Below are 14,268 nucleotides of genomic sequence, written 5' to 3'. Positions count from 1 at the left end.
TAAGAGAAAACCTCTTCTGAATCAAGTCAGAAAATAATCAGTAATGCAAGCTAACTAAATAAAATACTAGAGGCCTGGTGCACAAAAATTTGTGCACATGGGGGGGCGTCTCCTCTCAGCCCGGACTGCCTCTGGGGATGTCCACCTGCCAGCTTAGGCCTGCTCCCAGGCTTATGGCTGAGAGGAGCTCCCCCTGTGGGAGCACACTGACCATCAGAGGGCAGCTCCTGCATTGATTGTCTGCCCCCTGGTGGTCAGTGCATGTCATAGTGATGGGTTGTTCCTGGTGGTTTTGCCGTTACGGTCAATTTGCATATTACCCTTTTATTATATAGGGTTCAAGTTCTTGATATTGTCACAGATTTGTTTGAAACTATTCAAGCTTTTACATAAATGCAACTTAATGAGAAATGACCTAGGGATTTAATATCCTCTCCCTTATATCTACCTCCTTTCCACACCCATGGAAAAGTATATGTTACCTTTTTTGTTTTAAAGAATGTCCATTAATTCCAGCCTTTCCTTATTGTCCATCTGGATCCTTTGTCCCCAAATATATTTTTGAAGTTATACCTTGCTGACTCCTTGGTTAACCCCCTTGTGGTCCAACATTGTAGACTTATCTGAAAATCCTTTTCATAATTCAGTCTTTGATGTAGATAAGAATTTGATATGATACTGCCAGTTATAAAGGTAGGCTGGAGGGGGATAGATACTCTCACCTCACCTATACACTTAGGAGAATCAGATGTTTTGGAGATGTTATTTTCCTAAGTGATTCATGTAACGGGTCAGATCAGAGAAATAGATTATAAATGATGGCTTTCTATAAGCTATAATACTACACAAAGAAAACATTGTCAAAACACTTCCAGAAAGCATTAATGCATTTTCTTGGAAAAATTTGCCAAGTAATTGAAATATATTTCCCCCAAAATTGTTGAATTTCTTATAAAGTTGAAATTTTAAATTAATTGGTTCTTAACTTCAATTAAAACAACTAATTTTACTTTTACATATATTTTGTAAAATCTATACAAGTACCAAAAAATATAACTTCTCAGCTGGTAAATTAAAGTCAAACAGCAGCTCTTTGTGTTTTTATGGTGTAATAGCTTTATGATGTAATAGTTTTGGTCACAAAAAAACTGATGACTGGCTTGTTTAATTTGAAACAGGAATCATTCATTTTAGTTGTTGAGAGTCATTAAGCTGATACCATTATTATTAGTATAATAAAGTTGAAAGTCAAAGATCAAGCTACTGTCACTGGTATTAGCTATCCCAGTACTTAAAGTTATTTCTGCAATTTACTCTAAATCCCCCCCCTTTTTTGGTATCTAAATGCAAAATAGCTTAGAAACCAGTTTTAAGACTTCACAAACCAGTTATCAATGTCTTCACCCATTAATTCATTCAATTTGGAACTTTGGGGCCATAAAGTGACTGTCAATTTTTATTTTCATTATGCTAGTTCTTGAATCAACTCTAACTTATTTTCTGCCTTTGTCAATAAAGAAAATTTGTAAAGTCCCACTCAATAAAATTAGTGTAAACGTTCACATATTTAATAGTACCTTTAAAATAAGCATTTACTACATTTAAAATGGTTCCAAAATGAATCTATAAATGGTCATATAAATTAAAAAATACAAACTTAAAGTAAATAAAATTAACATTAGCTATGGTATAAATAATGGTAAATGTATAGTGTACCCTTGAGTCATTAAAATGTCTTTAAAAAGATAACAGCATATTACCAGAATATTAGAAGCTAAAGCCATGATTCTCAAACTTCAACAATCTACATTTGATTTGGCCACTGCATTCTTCATTGAGTAAATTAATGCTACAATTTTCAGATTTAAGTCCCAAGTCTTATTTTTCAATAGATCTTAACTTCTTTTCAGACTCAATGTTGAATATGTGGCTCTTTTCAAATTAATAAAAACAAGTATTTATTTTAGAGATCCATTTTGCGCAGGCTCATTCGACTGAAGGAATCTCTGGGAAGAAAAAGGATATAATTATAAGCAAGCAAACTTTGCAAACTTCTGTAGATTAGGCTTTACTTTTTTGTTCTGCCAAAGTTATCTCAAAGTTTTGCCACCAAAAACTTAATAAGTTTTAAAACTTTTTGTACCAAAGTTGTTATTAATGTTCAAGTTACTCTGCTTTACATATATTCTGGTTTATAGACCTCTATAGATTAAAGCTATATTGCAGTAAACACTTTACCAAATGCATTGATCATTTAGTCATTTGTGCAATAGTAGCATTAGATATGATAAATAAGAAACTAAGGGGTAATGGGAGAGATTTCAGGAAAAGATTTTTTTTTTTTTTTTTTTTTTTACAATTATTAAAAGGCAAAAGGCAGGTGTGCTTAAAACACTAAATTTCAAGTTTTAAATCAGTGGTTCTTAAGCTTTTGAGTTTTAGGACTTTTTTATACTTAAAAATTGAGGACCCAGGAAGCTTTTGTTTATGTGGATCATATTTACCATATTAGAAATTCAAACTAAGAAAAATTCAACTTATTTTTACAAAATAACCCATTACATAAATAGGTTTATTAAAAATAACTTGGAAGAAATTTTACGATAGTGGCATGCTTACATATTTAATGTCTGGCTTAATAAAAGGCCTAGGTTCTCATGTCTTTTACAATATCACGTTGCATGAAGTCTGCAAAACCACTGTACTTTCTCAAGAGAATGACAGTGAGAAAGGCAAATCATATTTGGTATTATATAAAATTAGTTTTGACTGAGGAACTTCCTGAAAAGGTCTCAGGGCACCCTCCCACAGAAGTCCCAGACCATACCTTGAGAACCACTATCTTAATACTGTATAAATAATTAATACTCTAGATTTTTTAAATCCGTAAAATAAAAATTTCAAATTCTAAGGAAGCTTTATTTTCTAAGTTCTGAAGATTTAGTTAATAGTGAAGATTTAGTTAATAGCTATTTAGTTAATAGCTAATATTCTTCAATACCTCTTAATGTATTTTCCTTTATCCTGAATTTCTTTCACTTATCTTTCCTGCTATTAAGGTTAATCTTTGAGGTTTATAATCTCCAGGAAAGGAAAGGGCAGGTATAAAAAAGTCATGAAGCTTTGAATTTCAAAGTGTGGGTGTTGGTTTTTTTTTTGGTTCCAGGGAAAACAGCAGTATTAAAAGCTAGATAATGTTCATAAGAGCTTTTCTAAATTCCAAAGAACTTCTTGCAAACATTAAGAACTGAATCTTGGGGGATTGACCATAATCAGATAGTTGAGAAAGCAAAAGCTCAGGATAACAGTGTAACGGAGTTCCCTTCAAATAGGAAGAATACAGTCTTTCCATCGAAAAGTGGGAGAGATTTGAAGGAAGTGAGACAAGATTAGGAAACTGTCTGATGACCTCAGGGACCCAGCACCCTCATTCTAGGTCATTTAAACAGTGTAAAACTGGTGGAAGGGGGTTAGAGGCAGCAAGAAGAAAAACTCCAAAGTGATTGAAGAAGCCAAAAGTGGAGGGGGACTAGTGTTGCTTCCCTTTGGCAATTTTAAGAGGAAGCCACCTTAGGTATTCACATCTGTACCGGATGGTGGAAGCAAAATAATATTTTGCCAGAGGAAGGATCTAAATCAGGCCTTCTGATCTCCCTCTGCTCCTCTAGATTGTGGAATAGATTCAAATAATCTACATGCTTCCTGTAGGGGACGTGACATATAGCAGCCAGATAGCTGGCATTTTTTGAATGAACATGTTTTTTTTTCAGAGGCCTAGAAGTACAGAAATAGATTACTGAAGAACAAGAACTAATTTCCAGATGATCAAATAATTTTCTTTTGTAATATAGTATGCATTTACATTGTTTTCTTATAAGCAACTTCAAAGGCCTTCTAAATATTAATTAGGTAAGTATAATTTAATGGCTTTACTGTTATTAATTCAGAAGGTGGTAACATTGGTACCACAATAATTCGAGTTGTATATATATTTAGATTTCAAAATGCAAAAACAGTTTACCTTATCATGCCCTGTCCAGAATTGAGGCACTAAAAAGTACAATGTTAAGTACCATCCTTGGAAATGTACATGCCATTTAATGTCCACAACAACCTTTTCAAGGTAAGAAATTTTAGAGGAGAAATCTAAAAATTAGGTTAAATTACCTGCTCAAGTACAACTAGGATCTGTTGTAGAAAATTCCAAGTTATTTCTATTTCTAACTTTTGTGTCATACTTGGAAAGTAGAGAAAAATACTGAAGCCGTCTTGATAATGTGGGTATGTGTTTTAATACAAATGAAGAACACTGCATACTATTTACTGCCAGGGCTGAGGGAAACAAATATCTGGTTCCTGATATACTCCAGTGAATTCTCCCACAAAAATACTAGGAAGTGTGACAGGACTTTAATAAAAGGAATAGTTTTAAGAGGCCAGACTTATATGTGGTCCTGGTTAGTATGAGTATTTAGCACAACTTTGTGATTCTTGAATTACATACATAACTTGGAGGCTGATTCATGTAGAGATATAAAAGGCTTATTATTAGTTGAACTTGTCAGGAGACACAGTATCTAAAATCATGTAATAAAAGTTACACTAATTCATTATTAAAACAAATAATTCAACAGATTTTATTTTTCTGAACATATACCAAATAATAGAAAAATGAGCATACCTGTGGCAGGTGACAGGTAATACTACCTTGTATAACTGAGGGATCTTTCTGTTTATCAGAGGCTGTAGGGCCTCCTTAAGGCGATGATAGTTTCTCTCCAGTTCTCTTTGATACTCCTTTTGATCTGGCCCAATTAAGCTCTTATTTTTTCTTAAGGCATCTTCACACCTAGAAAAAACAGTGATGTCAAAAACTTTCTTCTGGTATAGTTTGAGGGGTTAGTGCCATATACTGACTGTATAAACACACACATTCCCCATGATGACATTCAAGTTTCTTGGTTGATTGTTAAATATCCTGCCTTATATTAGGTTTAAGAAAGGGAACAGATGATCAACTGTTTAAAATCTAACATTCACTTCCAGTTTTCATTTAATTGAAAATTATTTTTATTCAATAAAAATTTAACAAGGAAAAAATTGTGTATTTTTAAATATTAATTCTGAAGCCATTTTTCCTCCCTCCTATTACCACTAAACTTAAAGCTCTAAACTAAAAGAAATATAATAGCCATATTCATTTATGAGGCATCAATGGCATCTGGCACAGTGGTTTGCCTGTGTCCTAATGTTTCTAAATGAATAGCTCTTGAGAACAGTTTATTCAGATATTTGAGAAAAAAAATATCTGACTCCGATAGATAAATGAAAGGATATTAAAAGGCAATGTATACAGATCACCACTTGCAGAATGTATCTAAAGTGATGCTCAGGGGAAAATATATAGCCCTAAATGCTTACATTAGAAAAGAAGGCTAAAACTGAAGAGCTAAGCAATCTAAAAAGAACAGGATAAACTTGAAGTATAAGGAAGGAAATAAATTTAAAAGTATGACAGCTCTATATCAATAAATAAAAGAGTTGGTTCTTTGAAAGAAAAGAAAAAAGACTAAGCACTGGCAAGATTAAATGAGAGAAGGCTAAATAATCCCTATAAGAAATTAAAAGTGAGACATAAAGTCAAATACAGCAGAAGTTCAAAGGCACAGAGGATATGTATAATTTAATGCAATAAATCTGAAATGATATTCTTCTAGATTAATATAATTCATCAAAACAGACTTAATAAGAAAAAACATGAATTATCCTAAAACCATCAAATACATAGAATCAGCCAAGTCACAAATCTATAACCAAAGTAAACACCAACATGTAAATTCTACCAAACACTGTAAAGATGAATAATCCCAATGTGACAATTCCAGATTATTAAAAAAAAAAAAAAAAATCCGAAGTATTTGGGGTGGGAGGGGGGGAGAAGAGAAGAACTATTCCTGAGAAGAGTTTCCAACTCATTTTTCAAGTTTGAGATACCAAAACCTAATGGGAACTATAAGAAAAAATTGTATTTCATTTTTTAAAATATATTTTATTGATTTTTTACAGAGAGGAAGGGAGAGGGATAGAGAGGTAGAAACATCGATGAGAGAGAAACATTGATATTTGCACACCTCCTACTGGGGATGTGCCTGCAACCAAGGTACATGCCCTTGACCGGAATCAAACCTGGGACCCTTCAGTCCACAGACCAAAGCTCTACCCACTGAGCCAAACCGATTAGGGCGAAAAAACTGTATTTCAATCTCACCCTTAAAAACAATTGCAAAACTCCCAAGTAAAATAATAGGAAAATGTGTTAACAAATATCACACACATACACCATTTAATAAAAATTTTAAATTTGTCATGATAAAAAACTCTTAGCATAGCCTGGCTGGTATGGCTCAGTTGTTGAGCACCAACCTATGAATCAGGAGGTCAGTGTTCGATTCCTGGTCAGGGCACAGGCCCAGTTGCAGGCTCAATTCCATACAGGAGGCAGCCAATCAATGATTCTCTCTCATCACTGATGTTTCTATTTCTCCTCCCTTCCTCTCTGAAATCAATAAAAATATATTTAAAACAAAACAAAAAATTCTTAGCATAAGTACAAATAGGTGGGAGCCTCTTTAGTTAAAACATCTACAAAAAACCTGAAGTAAACATTACACTCAACAGTGAAAACATTTCCTTTTAGATCAAGAAAAGGATGCCTCTATTACTATTACCATTCAACATAGTGCCAACGATCCTAAACATCACTGTAAAAATATTCTACAGGTTAATTATTAGCATTAACAAGTAAGTTTGGCAATATTCTTATGTAAAATATATCAATATATGCATTTCTGTATACCAGTAAACAAAACATAATTTTAAAAGATACCATTAACAAAAACATAAAAGTATTAAATACCAAGGAATAAATAAAAAGATATATAAGGCCTCTACGAAAAATTAAAATAATATTAAGAAAACATTTAAAAGATGTTAGTAAATGGAGAAATACACAACTATTTTTCATAGTGAATCCCTTTCCTATATTTTCTTTTTTCAATTGTCCCTTAAGACACTTATTTTACAGTGTGGTTTTAGACATTCTCAACTGGAAGATCTATTTATTTATTTATTTATTTATTTATTTATTTATTTATTTATTTATTAATTATTTTTAAAATTTCTTTATTAAGGTGTCACATATTTGTCCTCACCCCCCCCCATTCCCAGCCCACACCCCTCCCCACACATGCCCCCACCCCCCTATTGTCCTTAACCGCTGGTTAGGCTCATATGCTTGCTAATTGGAAGATCTTTATGTAGGAAGCCTTGAATACCTTTTAGTAAAATCTTTGAAGCAGAGTCGCAGTTTATTATGATGTCTGAAGAGTTTTGGGTCACTGGGTATTTCAGATAGGAAAACCTGGGCAACTTCCAAAGGCCCCTGTAAAATAAGAAAAACAAGAGGTGTGTTTTGTCTTCTCTAAAATCAGAGAGATAGAAGTTACCTGAATGATTTTTCTTAGCACTAAAATGGCTGCATCTAAGCTTAATGCATATGTGTATGCGACAGGGTCTGGTCATATGTTTTTAGTTTTTCCTAATGTCAAGTCGATATTCTTGTCGACAAAATTTAAATTAAATTCTTGGGCTACTGGCAATCAATTGTTAATTCAGATTATTAGACTTGATTTCCTGAAACATTTCCTCAGTATTCAAAATCTGTTCCCAACACCATAAATTAAAGAAGATAATCTTTTGCAAGTTATATTATTTGGAGGTCAGACCTCCAAATCATGTGTTTTAGGGGGCTAAAGGTCTTAAAGTGTTTGCTTCTTTTTTGGCTTTATTCCTTTAACCTAAAAAATAGGGTAAGACAGCCTGGCTGGTGTTGCTCAGTGGTTGAGCATCAACTTATGAACCAGGAGGCCATGGTTCAATTCCCAGTCAGGGCACATGACCAGGTTGTGGGCTCGATCCCCAGTAGGGGTGTGTAGGAGGCAGCTCATTAATGATTCTTTCTCATTATTGATGTTTCTATTTCTCTTTCCCTCTCCTTTCCTTTCTGAAATCAATAAAAATATAAAGAAAAAAATAGTATAAGACATATTATGTGAAATCTTACTTGAAGCCTGTCTGGATTTCCTCTTACCTTGAGATATTCCCTAATCATCATCAGAGAGACAATGGGATGGCTTCTAATCTACATATGACAAACCAATAGTACTCTTTTGTGTACATATATCATTAAAGTTTCAAAATGATTCCACATTACTTATTTACTCCTCACAGTTCAGTGTGGCATTCTGGAGAAAATAACATCAGTAAGTATGTAAGAGAGTAGGTGTTCACATGCGTGTACATAGCTCTGAAAACGAACCCTCCTTTTTTGAGCATATTCTTTCAGTACAAAAAGGAAAGGCTATTCTAAGTGAACCAATTCCTTCTTTATTTTTTTTTTTAATTCTCACCTGAGGATATTTTTCCATTGATCTTTTAAAGAGAGTGGAAGAGAGAGGGAAAGACAGAGAGAAATATCAATGTGAGATACACACATCGATTGGTTGCTTCCTGCACAAACCCTGACCAGGGCCCAGGTTGGGGAGGAGCCTACAACTGAGGTAGGTGGCCTTGACCAGAATTGAACCCGAGATCCTTCAGTCTGCAGGCCGGCACTCTATCCACTGAGCCAAACCGGCTAGGGCCCAATTCCTTCTTAATGGAATGTTTAAGAACAGACAGGTAGAAAAACCTAGACAGTGTAGAAGGCAGGAGTGAAAATCTTTACCATTGAGATGATACTAAAAACTTTTTCCAGTTTACCTTCATATTTATACTTTCAGTGTCTTTTGCAACCAGTTCTAACATCTTTTTCACTTGATTTGGCACTTATTTGTGATCTTTGTAAAATCTATATATATAGAAGCCAAGTGACCGGAAAGACCGGTTGCTATGACAAGCACTGCCACTGGCCAAGCCCTCCCGGCCCCTCCCCCTGGTCGGCCCGGCCCCCGATTGCACCCCCCCCCCATCCCTGATGGGGTGGGCTGGCCAGACCCCAACCGTGCACAAATTCGTGCACCGGGCCTCTAGTATAATAATAAAATCACTCCAAATTCCATTCATAACTTAAATTAAACAGTGCCAGCAGAAAGCACCAACCTGATTCACAGTTGTGCCCACAGACCCCTGGAGCACCATCTGAAGCATTTTGGGATCTGCCGGATCCTGATGTGTTGCAAATGCCAACTCCTGTGTCTTTTTCTGCATGTCTTCAATAGCAACTTCAATTGGTGTTAAGATGATCTGGACGAAATAACACCTATTAGGTCAGTGTACTGATAGAAAACTATTTAAAGAGCTTTATATATAATCAAAATAAAAAAAGTGGAGACCAATTGTAAACTGTAATTTAACAATAAAATCCCAAACTTTGGATGCCTTAATGAAAAATCACCTTTTAAGTAAAAGCTGAGTGTGAATTAGGGACTTAGAAAAGAAGCTTAAAGTAAATCGTTTAAAAATGGATCAAGTTCTAGCATGCTACCACATGAGGGGAGGTACATAAAGGCGCATCCACACTGTTGTCACATGGCTCCAATGTATTAGTTCCACTAATTTTGTTTCCCCATTTGTGAACTTACCTCCTCTTTGTGAGTAACATTGACCCTTGTCTTAATATAAGGAAAAGCATGAGAAGTAGTTAGTATGGTCTTCCGTTTGAATTGTTCATGAAGTTCCCCATGGGCACGACCATCTAAAGTGAAGGGTGTACAGTACATGAAACGGCGAAGATTATAATTTTTGTCAAAATATGTGATTCTGTCCTTCATCTCATATGTGTCAAAGTACGGCTCCACGTAGGTAATCTGAATATATGCCTGGGGAAGGAAAAAGTCATTCATTTTCTCACTGATAAATCATCACACAGTCTCTCTCCAACAACATCACAGCCTCAAAAATATACCTTCGTGTCACTACAGTTTAAGCAACCATACCTTGTTAGGATCTAATTTACACTTGTCTACAGGATTAGAATCCTTGATTACTTCAACCACATCCTCTCCAAATCTTTCTCCATAAAATCCCTACAATAAAGAAAAAGAAATCTTTTACATGATGTTTACAGTATTAGAGACTAGAGAAGGCCTCTGAGGGAGACTCCTGAGCAAAATTAGGCCATTTAGTAAGCTTATGTACAACCATGTTAATAATTACAAAGGAAATTATATTTACCCTACAAATTAGCCCAGTCTCAGTCCATATTTATTTGATATTTATCCCCATCTACTCACTTTAAATAACACAAAGTAGAAGAAAACAATTTTCTTCAATAAAAATACAGGGTTTCACAAGAGATCCTCAAGAAAAACAAAAAGGGACAGAAAGCAGAAACAAAAGAAACGCAGTATCTTTGATGTATAGATCTTACTTTTATTGTGTCTGATGTGGCCTGATTTCTTGCAGACACGGGTCAATGAAGAAGCACTCATTTTTATGAATGATTACATGCAATGTTCTAGAATTTCAAATAAAAGCACTAACTTGATGAAGTTTTACATAGGTTTAGATTTTGAAAAGGCAACCCTGGGTCAAGAAGGCAGTGACTTTTCCATATGACACTGAGTAGCAGCATGGGCAATGAATGGAGCTATTCAAAAGGAAAAATTAAATCTGAATCTTCAAAGAAGGAACCCTACTCTTCCTCCAAAGGTAATTTTTATGATTAAGTTTGAGGAACACTCTCTCCGTATTTCCCAAGACTTACCTAGCCTCTTAAAAAATTAAGTCACAGTTAAAGCCAATTTACAGAAATAGAGACCAGTAAAGTCATCAATAAGAATAAAACATTCAAGAAATTAACAATTTTGTTGAGAATGAAAACAAGCCGAGAGCAGTGTTTCTCAAACTCTTAGGTGAATACAAGTCACCTGGGGATCTGGTTAAAATGCAGATTTTTATTAGGAAGGTCTGGGGCAGGGCCTGAGACTCTGCCTTCCAAGCAATCTCCCAGCTGATGCCAGTGCTTCTGGTCCCTGAACCACACTTTGAGGGATAAGAATAGAGAAAGGTTGGAAAGCAAAACGATAGCAGAAAAGATAATTCCTTGTACTCTAAAGGACAGTTTATTTGGCATGATGTGTATTATCAATTATCAGATGATTAGATTTGGATCTGAAAGTCTACTCCCATTGCGAATTAAAAATGACATTGTATGAACCACCACAGCATTCACCTCTAATCTGTGAGATATCTCTGCAAGTTTGGTTATTGCAGGCTCCTTGTAAACAAATTCCTGTTCATCCAAATCCCCGAACTTGGTTCCATAAAAACCAACACGAAAATAGGTGCCAAACATCCGCTTCCCATCCTAGGTTTAGGAAAATAAAGAAACTTTAATACAAAGTCTTTTTGTTTTTGACATTATGCTTAGATTACTATAATATAAAATTCCCAAAACACTGCAAAAAGTTTTAATTAAAAATTACAATACTTTGTTATTTCCTAAATGAAGATAAAAACAAAGCAATAACTTTTCCTCTTTCAATATTTCTAACAAATAACATTATGTAACTGGGCTTTCACCAACTGAATAAATCACATATGGTATATGCTTTTTAAGGTTTGTACCAAGTGACTACTTCACATTGGTTTATGTTTTAAGTCCATACACTTGAAATAAATTCACTTATTTTCCTTATTGCAAGAAAAGATGTTCAGTATGACATGGACTGTGTCTTAACTGTTCTGAAATTAGAGCATACTACATAAAAACACTAACATTTTTAGTTAACAGCCTTATATAATCTCTAAATATAATAAATTAGATCATAAAAGTTAGAAGCCAAGTATAGCACCTGGCATAGAGCAGACAATCAGTAAATGCCAAGACCATCCAGAAGCACTAAAGCAAAACATTTATAATCAGTAGACCTGTGCTGATAAAAATATTTTTATTTGGATGAGTAACTAAAAATGAAATAGAAAGGGGAAAATGTAAAACTGAAAGGTAAAAGGGGAAAAAATTGAGAGGATTTAGTTATTTGTCAGTCCTCAAACCACTCACTTCATACATTATCCACACATTCATTTCAGGTATGAAGTACATTACAGTCACTTTTACACAGTGCATTTGGAAACAAATTCCTTCAATAAAGATAAAATAGTTGGAAGCTTTCTATGCAATTCTTTCAATTTAGATACAAAGATATTTTAGAAGGATTTTGTGGTGGCTCCTACATACACAGCACACATAAATATTTAAGCCTAATCTGTCCCATACTTATTTTTCCTATATTGAGTTCTTACTATAAAGGCAAAGGGCATGTAAAATAAGTCACAAATGTCATAGATAATCAAGCAAAATGCAAAAGTCTGATCCTTAATTTACCAGTTTTATAATTTTAAAAAAAGTACATATTAAAATACCCCACATTTTTGTCAAGATTTAAAGTTCTTTTAAAAAGTCTTTGGAGCCAAAAAAAAAATGTGAGGTTTCTAATTTAAATTTTTTCCACAAGTTATTTCATTTCAAAATTTAACAGACATAAAAATTAACTGATTTCTATAGCAAAGGAAATCTTTCTAGATAGATTAAATGTATTCAACGAAAATTCTGATAAAAACTATCAACATGCTAATGGAATAATATAATAACAGCAAATTTTGACATAATTAAGGAACAAAGAAAACACTGCATGGGAAATAAAAATTATTTTAAAAAATGAATGATTTGTGATTATTTTTCAAAAACATTATATACATGAAAATTCCCACAAATATTAAAATATTGTTATTCTGGCTGTACTCCTCTCAGAGGTTTCCAATTTAAGATACTATTTCAAATCTTCAATATGATGGCCTTTTAAATATTTGAAGACGGCTATTAAAATTTATTTCCTTTAGCTATACTTTCCATATGAGAGTAATCACTATCCCGTGTGCATTTTATTTGTTTTTTTCAGTGCCATCTTTTAAAGCGTGGTGCCTCAGAAATAGATCTAATACTGCTATAAGCGATCTGATAAGTGAGGCTCACTGCCTCCCTGGATCTGGACTTAAATATTATTAATGTACTTTAAAATTGAACTATGAGCAACCATTTAAAACTCCTTCTTTACTTTCCATAATAACATTCAGTTCAAGGAAAGACATTGAGTGCTTATGATGTGTTAGCCACTACTCATCAGTAACAGGAACATAAAAATACGATTTGGCTCCTCAAGAGAGTAAAAAATGTATTCAAATAATTACAATATGAAGGGTTATGTGCTAAAAAGTTGTACCGGGAAGTATTAATCCTATTGGAGCCAGGTCACAAAAGGGATAGCACAGACAGGGTTCTACAATTCGAGAATGAACACTGGATGTGGGCGGAGGAAAGGACATGCCAGCGGAGAAAGAGGGAAAATCATGAAACAGAATGTCTGTAAGGGAAACCATCCATTCACATATCTGAGTGCCTCCTATGTGTCAATAAACTATCCTAGACATTTGTGATAAATCAATGAACAAAAGAGACAAAGAGGGTGGTCAGGATAGGTCTCATTAAGAAGACGACATCTGAGCAAAGACATGAAGGAAGTGAGTTATTCATGTGGATCTCTGAGGGAAGTGGATTCCAGGCAGAGGAAAGAGCCAGTGCAAAGGCCCAAGGGCAGGTGCCTACCTAATGCGTTCAGAGAACAGGAAGGTGGCCAGTGTGACTGACGCAGAGTTAAGGGGTAACTATATGGAGCTGCTGGAATTAAAAATGAATGTGTGCATACTAAAGTGAAGGAGGGAGCAGCAGAGGTAGGAAAATTAAGAGTCTGAGTAAATTTATTTTCTTTCTGTTTAAAAAAATATATTGTTGAAAGTATTACCTAGGTCCCTCTTTTCTCCCTCATTGCCCACCCCCAGCCCCCAATGAGTAAATTTATTTTCAACTTAGAGTTCTCCAGTGTCAAACCACTGATGCTATCAGGCTCATGAAACATTAACACATAGCTTTATCTTCAGGAAAAACGTCACTTCCATCTTTATTTTCTCTTCAGAGTTTTGGACCACGGAATGATAAGTTTTCCTTTGAATTTGAAAAATAAAAATCCACTTTTCTTTAACCTAGCCTATGATTTTCTAACATAATCTCCCTTTATTGTTATGAATTCTTTTGGAACTTCCCACATACTTCAACTTATGCTTAGCAGTTCTACTTATTGACTTGCACAGTCTTGTGGGTGATGAAACTATCCCAGACAAGGAAATCCATTTACTCATCTATCCATGTCT

General features: G+C 34.4%; 1 protein-coding gene across 1 annotated transcript in view; it reads right to left on the bottom strand.

Moving 5' to 3' along the window:
* Nucleotides 1-1,419: 1,419 nt before the first annotated feature.
* DOCK7 (dedicator of cytokinesis 7) overlaps nt 1,420-14,268 on the bottom strand; it is a 184,322-nt gene continuing 171,473 nt past the window's right edge. Inside the window, exons 43-49 of the mRNA XM_079777830.1 lie at nt 11,234-11,368; nt 9,996-10,085; nt 9,642-9,878; nt 9,160-9,303; nt 7,335-7,441; nt 4,682-4,849; nt 1,420-2,006 (exon numbers count right to left, since the gene is read on the bottom strand). Of these exons, the coding sequence (XP_079633956.1) occupies nt 1,964-2,006; nt 4,682-4,849; nt 7,335-7,441; nt 9,160-9,303; nt 9,642-9,878; nt 9,996-10,085; nt 11,234-11,368 (924 nt within the window). The 3' untranslated portion in view covers nt 1,420-1,963. The remainder of the gene's footprint in view (nt 2,007-4,681; nt 4,850-7,334; nt 7,442-9,159; nt 9,304-9,641; nt 9,879-9,995; nt 10,086-11,233; nt 11,369-14,268) is intronic.

This window comes from Cnephaeus nilssonii (genome assembly GCF_951640355.1).
Source record: "Cnephaeus nilssonii genome assembly, chromosome: 7".
Classification (NCBI taxonomy): domain Eukaryota; kingdom Metazoa; phylum Chordata; class Mammalia; order Chiroptera; family Vespertilionidae; genus Cnephaeus; species Cnephaeus nilssonii.
The sequence above is the reverse complement of the archived record's forward strand: the minus strand, read 5'-3'. Positions and strand labels throughout refer to the sequence as shown.